The sequence below is a fragment of the Quercus lobata genome, chromosome 9, assembly GCF_001633185.2.
Source record: "Quercus lobata isolate SW786 chromosome 9, ValleyOak3.0 Primary Assembly, whole genome shotgun sequence".
In the NCBI taxonomy this organism is placed as follows: Eukaryota; Viridiplantae; Streptophyta; class Magnoliopsida; order Fagales; family Fagaceae; genus Quercus; species Quercus lobata.
Genome location: NC_044912.1, coordinates 45,174,048 through 45,184,101, shown reverse-complemented (window position 1 = coordinate 45,184,101; position 10,054 = coordinate 45,174,048). Strand labels below are relative to the sequence as shown.

The 10,054-nt window shown below is 35.4% G+C and overlaps 1 protein-coding gene across 1 annotated transcript; it reads right to left on the bottom strand.

The window, feature by feature from the left end:
• Window positions 1-2,483: 2,483 nt before the first annotated feature.
• On the bottom strand, window positions 2,484-4,229 carry LOC115960640 (UDP-glycosyltransferase 74F2-like). Its single transcript, XM_031079579.1, has 2 exons — window positions 3,523-4,229; window positions 2,484-3,395 (listed from the first exon to the last, which is right to left on the bottom strand). Exons 1-2 carry the CDS (start codon window positions 4,183-4,185, stop codon window positions 2,673-2,675), a joined length of 1,386 nt encoding a protein of 461 aa, XP_030935439.1. The 5' UTR covers window positions 4,186-4,229; the 3' UTR covers window positions 2,484-2,672.
• Between the last annotated feature and the right edge of the window lie 5,825 nt (window positions 4,230-10,054).

The following is a 10,054-nucleotide window of genomic DNA, read 5'->3' as shown; positions in this document are numbered from 1 at the left end:
GGTTTAGGGGGATTAGCTCCTCGGCCAAGCTCCTAGAACCATCCGTACTGCTGACACTACGAAGCGCAGCCCCTAGTGAAGAAACGTAGCCCTTAGTAGAACTTTACGCTAGAACACTACAACCGACTGTTGGAAATGACGGGGGAACTGTCTCAACCCACCGCCTATGCCAACACACAAGTCTTTCCCACAAACGGCGCCAATTGTAAGGACTCAATTTGTAACGACCCAAAATGATACTGGGTTCGCACGTAAAAATACCCAAACAATATCATTTGTAGAGCGTGGGTTTGAAAGGCTAGGCCTTGGTCACCGGACAGTGGTTAGTCGTGATGTTTATACAGAATTAAACCGTGTTCGCTCGAGGATTCCTTCTCCTTGAGGCGGTCTGGGAGGCCCTGGTTCTTGGCCTTTTTTCCCAGCCCCTTTTTTCGGATTGCTTGCTTTTCCTTTTATATTAGCCTGTATCCCTTATCCTACATCCATGTGTAGGTTCGGCTTTCCAGGACTGGTACTTGTCCCATCAGCCCATACCCAAATTGGTTGGGGGTGGTTGTAAAAGCTGAAGAGTATGGCTCTGTCAGGTGTAGAGTATTCAATGGCAGTAATGGCAGCTTTCTCTTTGTCTTTGGTTGCTATACTATCCAGTATCCCTTTCCCTATCAACATAGATATTTTAGATTTTTCCCAAAACTGTTCCTATACTGCTCTTGCCCTTTCTTTCAGGGGGACCTCGGATATGCCGAGGACAGAATTGTCCTCGGTTATGTCTCAAGACTACTTAGACTTTTATTACACGTCCTCGGCTATACCCCTCCTCGGCTCGGGCCTTGGGCCCCAATGTAAAAACAGGTCAGAGCCGCAACTTCTTGGGCCCCACACCACACATCAATTAATATAATAGATTATAAATGTAATTAATTATGTATCGTTATATATCCAAGATAAATTAATTTTCTTTTAAAAAAATTCTTTTTGTTAAATTAATTTTTCAATTATGATATTCAATTCTCTATATGAAATTAACCTTAATTTTAGTTAGTATCATTCATTAAATTATGTATTTAATACATCAAATTAACCTCAATTTTATTAGTACTACATAATTTTATTTAATTAATATTTATATATAAAAGGCCCCACATATATATATTTCGTCTTAGGCCCAAATTAGTGGAATCGGTTTCATACCGTACCTATCGATATGGCTGGTGTTTACCATATCGAAACCTTGGCTAGTACATGAATGATAGTATTTCGTTCCAATTTAAATAATGGTCGTACCGGAGTCATTCTGGCAATATCAAAGTGAATATCGGATTTCAGCCGGTAAATGGATACCGGACTGAAATAAAAATCTCCATTGTTTTGTCATAGATTTGTCTTTAAAGAAGAATAAAAATAGAAGAAGCAGTTGAGGCTTTTGTGAATCATTGAAAAAAAATTTAACCCGTCCTTGCAGATCAATTAAGCTGCTACTTCTTCTCATTTCTCTGCTGCTACCTTGTGAACTTCTTCTCCTTTTTATTTTTTGGTTAAAACTTCTTCTCCTTTTACTTCTATCAAGTTCCTTCCCCCCCTCCCGCACTTTTTCTTTTTCTTTGTTTTATCCGGCTGTGAATCTCAATGCAAAATTTTCAATGATCAGGAATAGAAAGTGAAAAGAAGTCTTCAAATTCACTTTTTACCCATCCAAAATGGTCATGTCATTCATGTGGCTTATAGATGGCGTATTTTTGAATCCCTTTAACTTTATTATAGTACTGGTCATCAAAATATTATTATTATTATTATTATTATTATTATTATTATTATTATTATTATAGAATTAGCAGTAATCTCAAAACAATGTATTGATATTAATTGGTATCGAAATATATCGTTTCAATAACCAAACAGATATGGTCTCCAATACGAAATTGACTCCCTCACTCCAAATTAGGATAGGCTGGTCCTGACATTTTGTAATGTGAACTTTTGTGTTTTATATATGCTGATGATTAATTCTATAATTGTATTTTGTTATTAAAAAAAAATATTAATTGTGGATAACATTGGATTGCACGGATTACACGTTTATGGGATTACAAGGCTATCAAATAACTTTGGCCCACAAAAAATAAAGTGCTGCATTGCACAGACAGCACAGCTCACCAATGATTTTTATTTTTGACTGAAAACTCATCGTTCACGATGGAATCATTTTGAACACATACGATTCCTCGTTCTGTGTGGTCCTTAGGAGTTAGGACCAGGAGAGCTGTCAGTTAGCAAGTACATGATATATATTTTAATAAATGCGTTCTGAATGTCTGGTATCATTTTTCTCTTTTTTCCAAAATTAGTAGAAAATTTACTATATATCCAATACATCTATCATTGCATAGGGTGGATGTACATGTAATATCACCTACGAAATTAGATGGATATGGATTTATAAAGCCAACATTAATTATAATTATTTATGAAATGCAACATTTGAAAAAACCAAGCAACCAACGATAGATTTTTACGGTTTACACAGTTCCAAACTGACAAGCCAAAATTATTAGATGGACACACCGAGTGCAACCCTTATTGCATTACCGTTCAGAGTGCACCAATTCACGAAGAAACCACTGCAACTAATTAATGCACCTGAAGCTCTTAGCTACTAAGTTAGCTAGGTCTGTTTAGGAGTGAACCAACTTAGTTACAAACTCTTCAATGTTTTTATCAGAACTTCCACCTTGGTCAACAGCTTCTTTGGCCAATGTCTTCCATCTGTATGCATTTTTCACAATCTCTTTCCCTCTCTCCCCTTCCATTATTTCCTTTATGCAATTTTCTATTGCTTCTCTCTTGACTAACCCATTCTCATCGGCTGGAGCTTTAAGTCCCATCTTCCAAACATCCATAATATACTTTGCATTTGTTGGTTGATCTGTCCATTGTGGCACTGCAACCATTGGAACACCAAAGCTAAGAGCTTCCAAAGTAGAGTTCCATCCACAATGTGTCACAAAGCATCCCACTGCCTCATGTGTTAATACCTCGAGCTGGGGACACCAATGAACCACAAGTCCTTTCTCTGAAGTCTCTTCCACAAAGTTTTTGGGGAGCTTTGCCTCTTCAGATGCTCTTACCACCCACAAGAAGTAACTGTTGCTCATTCTCAAACCCCAAGCTAGTTCTTCCATTTGCTCAGCATTAAGAGCGGCCAAACTCCCGAAAGATACATAAATAACAGATCCTTTTGCATGATCATTTAGCCATTTCATGCAAGCATCGCTGTTTGGTTCGAAGATGCAGAAACCATAGTCTTTGTCATCTTCAATCCGCTTATCTAAGTACATAGATGGAATGGTTGGTCCTATAGTTCTCAATGGCCATATCTCTGTCATCCAATCCACTACCTACAAACAATTTTATCATACCAATTAAGCATAAAATTTTTATTTAATTCAAATAAAAAAATCAATCAAAAAAGAAAAGGAAACAGGAAAGTAACAGTATACAGCCTCAGTTTATTTGCTTTATTACCTCTGGCTCCAGCTCATATAACGTGTTGCAAAGGACCCAATCAGCTTTATCAACATTGGAAAATTGGCTAACAAGCATATCAAAGAAAGCTGGGTAGGTGTTTAAATCATAAATTAAAGATGGCATGTCCTGAGGTTGAAGTGGTGGCAACCCTGGAAGCAAAATTTCTGGCTCTGAAAGAGGGAGTTTGAGCAACCCCTTATGGACATGGTAGTATATATTATCAACAGCACAAGATTGAGTGAAAAAAACAGCACCAACTAAGCCAAACTTTTTGGCTACGTCGAGAGCCCAAGGCAAGAAAGCATCATAAACAATACAATCAACAGGGTTGCCTGAACTAGAACTAGAACTAGAAAGCTTCTCAAGGAGCTCAGCCAGAGTTTGTGACCCCACTTGCCAAAATCGCTCCAAATAGGCCTGGATGCTCTCTGCATGAGCAATCCCACCTTCATCAAAGCCATCAGAGATGGTCTCTAGGGCAATGGAGCTAGCTTCTTTGTGAATGGTTTTGGACATGGAGCGTGTGGTAACTAGAGTAACTTTGACTCCTTTGTGCTCCAAACGCTTGGAGAACTCGAGCATAGGATTAAGGTGGCCTTGGGTTGGATAGGATAACACCAAACAATGAGCTTTGTAGGCATTATTCGTTACCTTCTCCATTTCTGCTAGCTAACACAGGTTATAACTTTGAGCTGTGTTTTAAGCTGGGTTGAGAGAGTGATAAATATGAACATAAATGGGGTTGTCGCATTTCTTTTATGAAAATATATATTCTCAACTTCTCAACACAACAAAAAAAAAACAAAAATGGGTTTTTTTTTTTTTTTTTTTTTGGATAAAGTGAACTTCACTTTAGTGAAGAAGACCATAAATGGGGTTGTTAAGGTACACTACTCCCAACTCTCAAATTAAATGATGTATGGTTTGACTCGGACGGAACTACTAAAAGTGACTGAGGGGCCCAGAATTTTTTTTAAAAAGATAGCAATATACATACAGTTAACGAATATATGGAATCAAATAAGTAATGCAATGAAATATTGGAAACATTAGTTTTTATGTCGGATAAAGTCTCGTATCTTTACAAGTTAAGAAACTATTCAAATTGCGATTGAATCAACATTATAACTCAAATAGGATTAAACTCTATAAATTATTTATTTAAATATTTTTTAACTTTAATTTTGTAAATTGGAAGGGAGATTGTTGCAAAATTTAGTGCAAAATCAATTCAGATGATTTTTATTATTTAAAAGAATGTTGAATTTTATTTTTATGATTAAGTTAAAACGTATTAAGAAACGGTTATTTTTTTTCTTTCTCCCTTTTATTGATATTTTCTTAACATTAAGCATATGCTGGTTTGCATTATAAAGAGTTTTTCTTATTGAGGCTCCCCCCCCCCCCCCCCCCCCCCCCCCCCCCCCAGTTTAGATCCTTTTTTGTCCCTAGTTTGACTGAGTTTTTTTTTTTTTTACTAAAAAATTATTTGATGAAAATCCATCTAATCATAGTTAGGAATAATTTTTTTAAAAAAAGGTGTAAATGATCAAATAAACTGAAAAGTTAAAAAACAAAAAAAAAAAAAAAACTAATTAAGTTCAATATTTTTGTTGGCCAAAATACATTATTAATCCATGATGTTTGTTGAGTAAGTACTATTTAGTTCCTCAAATTTCAAAATGATAGCTATCAGTTCTTTTGTTAATTGTCATTATTTTCAATGTTAACGTGACTTACAAGCTAATGACATGACATTTATTAAGTGACATGGTATAATTAAAATCCATTTTTACACATAAACAAATCCATGACTCGTTTAAAAACTGAATTGCTAACCCGTTATTAAATGAGTCTTCCCTAAATCAAATCTCTCACTCTCTCTCTCTCTCAATATTAAAATGGGTCATAGGTAGGCTTATGTCTAAAAGGGTTTTAATTTTTTTAACATTAAAAATGTTGTCACATCACTTAAAATATGTCATAACATTGTCCATTACCCATATAGACATTGAAACTAATGAAAGTTCACAGAAAGACTAATAACGCTTATTTTTCAAACTTTATAGACTAATAGTATTCATTTGAAATTTAAGAGGTCAAAAATGCTCACTTGGCAAACTTTAAAAACCAATAGTTGATTTTGACATTTTTTTTATTAATTATTTTTTGGTATGACTCTACTTTTATTGATCCTACTTTTTAATCAAGATAATTCATTAAAAATAAACTATATTAGAAAAAGTAGGAAGATAATAAAATTTTATATTTTTTCACGAGTATTGAAATACTATATTATGATTGGTAGTAATAAAAGTGACAACAAATATTAATGTTATTATGTGAAAATGATGTTATTTCAATCACAATTTATCACAATAATTGTCAAGAGTTTTGTAACTCAATTATTATTCAAATCACTCATTCCTATTTTTGTAACTAATTATCAAAAAACAAAACAATTTCTAAGAATCTTTGACCTGTAAAAAAAAAAAAAAAATTCTACCTCGTTGATATTAAAATTTTGTTTTGTATAATAACCGAATCCTTCTCACCCACTAAAAAAAAAGATCACATTAATAATAATGAATTTAAGAAAATTTTTGTGTCCTACTCTATTCAACCAAGCAATTATTACTTATTATTCACATTATATTCAAATGTCAAAACTCAAAACCTTCCATCATTAAAAATATATATTTAAAAAAGATCAATTGTCAACCTTCCATAATAATAATAATAATAGTCGCAAACCCGTGCTATGCACAGGAACTTACCTATTTGTGAGGTGGACTAAAATAATTTTATAAAAAATTTAAGAAACTACACCATTGCATAATTTTCTCTTGTATAACTTCAATTTGTGTTACAATTTAATGAAGAAGCTATTACTTGAACGGGCAATGAATTATAAAAAATTTGTCAAACAATTTCAGATACTGCAAAAAATAACTCAAAAATCCAGATATTAAAACTTCTGAAAGAACAAAAAATATTAAAGAATCAGATGATTCATTGCTTAGAAATTATTGAAACAAAACAATATATATATATATATATGACTAAATAATAGATAAATATAAGAGAAAAATGGGTTACATTCGAAATAATAATTTCAATTATTGCAAACTTTTTTATCTTGTAAAAAACGCCTAAAGAAAGTTTGTAGTTTATATACGAAAATTACTTTTTAAAAAATACATGAAAAATCATAAAATAATTTTTTTTATCAAAATAGAGGAGAAGAAAATAACATAAGAATAGCTCATACCTCTACTCAGCTTAAAATATATATATATATATATATATTTGGGTTTGCTTTGCTTTTATAGTGTTCATGATTAACCTTGCAAATTTGGAAATAAATTATCAAAGTTTGAGTTTGAGTTTAATTTGGACTTGTTAGAGAGATACAATTTCACCCAAAGTTAAGTTTAGATTGAGCAAAAATAATTTAGTTTTAAAAAAATTGATAATGATGAGTTTGAGTTTAAGTTGAACTTGTTAGAGAGATAGAGTTTCACTCCTTGTTAAGTTTGGATTAAACAAAAATAATTTTATTTAAATATTGTGCTGAGTCTGCTGACGTGGAAAATTGTGAAAGTTTCAGAGGGTTCGGTTATATATATATGTGGGGACCGGCCCAAAATAACAGGCTGGCTGGGCCCTAGGCCCGTCCGAGGATTCAGCCGGTTCGAGGACTCAGCGTGGCCTAAGCAATCCTTATTCAGGCCCACTGGGGCAAAGAGAACATGTCCGAGGAGTAATTTCTCCTCGGATAATGCAAATTCCGGAGTAAAGGTACATCCTAGCCACTATAGTCAATCTTCCCAATACGTAAAAAAGAAGGAAACCCAAAATATCTCAGCAAAAATTGCCACCACCATATTAAATACATTACAACTACTATCCTGGCCGCATTAATGAGGAGAAGACCCCTGAACAATGCTACCTTGGCTACCGCAACTCACAAAGAATTGAGAGGAGTGTCTGATGGGACAGGTGCTCAAGTGGGGGTTTGGATGATCAATAAGTGTAAAGCCCAGATGATATGAAAGGGCCTATATAATATGTAAAAGTCCCCCAAGAGAGGGGACGGGGAAAAAGAAATAGAGAAGACTGTAGAGAAGCCACACTGCATTGATCAGTATCTATTAATCAAGTTTTTAGCCTTATCATTTGGGGAGACCTTTCTACGGAGTGGCATTTTCGTTCTTGTTTATGTATTCTCTGAACCCATGCATTAAACCGTTTAAACCAACTGAAACCGAGTTCTTCAACCCATACTCTATAAAAATTCATTGTGTGGGACCTTTTGACCAAGACTTGAGCAACAAGGATTTGGCCACCAAATTGTTTTCCTACAATATATATATATAAATTACATGCAATGCTCAAAATTATCCATTTCCACTAAGTTCATATATGCTATCCTTATCTATTAATGTGTACACTAAAACCAGCTAATATACAATGCCCCAACAGTTCAGAAGAAAATACTTAAACTTGTCCATTTTCTATCCTTTTCTTGCAATTTCTTATCAACCAAACAAAAATTAAAACAAAAGGGTCTCAAAGTACATAAATACCTTCCAACGCTCCCACCGATTCCAACTCACAAATCCAGGCACTAACTCAGTCCTAAACCGTTCTAACTCACCCCGACCTTTGCTGACCCCTTCCTTAGCTCGCCCCACAAACTCACCCACCTTCACATTGGCATCTTCCAAGCAAACCCAGTTTCCTTCTTCCCTAACTCACCGAGTTTCGACCATAACCGCTCCGAGCCATGTCGGACCAATCGAGTCAGACTCAACCATGAAAACCCATCAAACCCATTTGGGTTTACAAAAGCTAGAACGTGAAAATTGGGTTTGTGGTGGGAATTTTTGGACGTGGGGTTCTTAGGAAGCTTGAGAAGAATGAAAGTTTGAGAGTTGTGTGTGAGTGAAGCTGAAGAAAATAAAAATGGGTTTGGTTTGTATGGGACTATAAGCTCCATTGGTGGGTTTTGATTGAGGAATCTATGGCCATGGGCTGGATGAGACCCACGACAAATGGGGCGCCGTTTCTGGGTTGTAGAAGTTGGATGTGGGTAGTTTGTGGCAAATGGAGGTCTGAGGAAAGAGATCGTTCTCTATTCTGAGGAAGAAGATGGCCGTTGGTTTGTGGGTATGGTGGGTATGGGGGGTTTGGTGGGTTTTGATTGAGGAATCTGTGGGTCTTTATGCAATGCAATGCTTTGCTGTTGGTTTGCTGTGGGTCTGATTAAGGAGGAATTGGTAGAGGAGGAGCTGGTAGAGGAAGGTAGGGAAGAGAAGGCAGAGCATCGAAAGGCAGAGCATCGGGTTTAGAAAAGTTTTATTATATTATTATTTTTAATATTGTGTTAACGTGAAAAATTGTGGGAACTTCAGAGGTTTCGGTTATACATACAATAATAATAATAATAATAATAATATATTTAGTCCTAAAAATTTGGACGAAAATGTACCTTACAACTCACAAGTTGTCTCATTAGCTGTGTGACCATAATGAGACATAAGAGTGTCCATGGGTCGGGTTGGGTCAGGTTGAGGGGATTTTTTGACCCAACCCACCATGGTGGGTCAAAAACAATTCAACCTGACCCAACCCATCACATAAGTCCAACCCAACCCAACCTAACCCACATGGGTCGGGTTGAACCCATGGGTTTAACAAATTATTATTATTATTATTATTATTATTATTATTATTATTATTATTATTATTATTATTAAATTGAGTAGAAAAAATATAAATATTAATATATTAAAAAAAACCTAAAGATTAGTATCAATATAACTCCTTAAAAGCAAACAACACTAATGACTAAACAACAATAGTAATTTATTAGGATTTGTGTGAACTAATTGACTTTTATATAGGATAAGAATAACCGGTTATTTTAAAAAAATTATTAATTATATAATATATTATATATTGTGGGGCCCAAATAATTTATGGGCTAGGCCCATTTACCCGTAGGGAGTCCAAAGGCCCAAGCCGAAGAGGGCTATGGCCCAAGTTTGATAATATAAAGCACAAAATGGCCTCGGGTTACAGCCGAGGACAGTTCAGTCCTCGGCGGATCCAAAGTCCCACCGGAGAGAGGGGCAAAAACGGTATAGAACTAAACTTGAAAAAAAATCTAAAATATCCCGGGAAAGCTGCCCTTACTGCCATTCAATACTCTGCACCTGACAGAGCCGTATTCTTCAGCTTTTACAACTACCCCCGACGACTTTGGGTATGGGCTGATGGGACAAGTATCAATCTTGGAAAGTTTGACCCTATACGTGGACAAAGGACAGTGAACGCAGGCGAGTATAAAAGGAAAAAGGAGTAATCTAGAGGGGGGCTGGGAAAAATGGCCAAAAACCAGAGCCTCCCAACCCACCTCCAAGAAAAAGACTCCAGGGGTGAAGGAAACTTTACCATGTATGAACACCACAAAAGACCCACCGTCTGGTGACCAAGGCCTAGCCTTTCAAACCCACGCTCTACA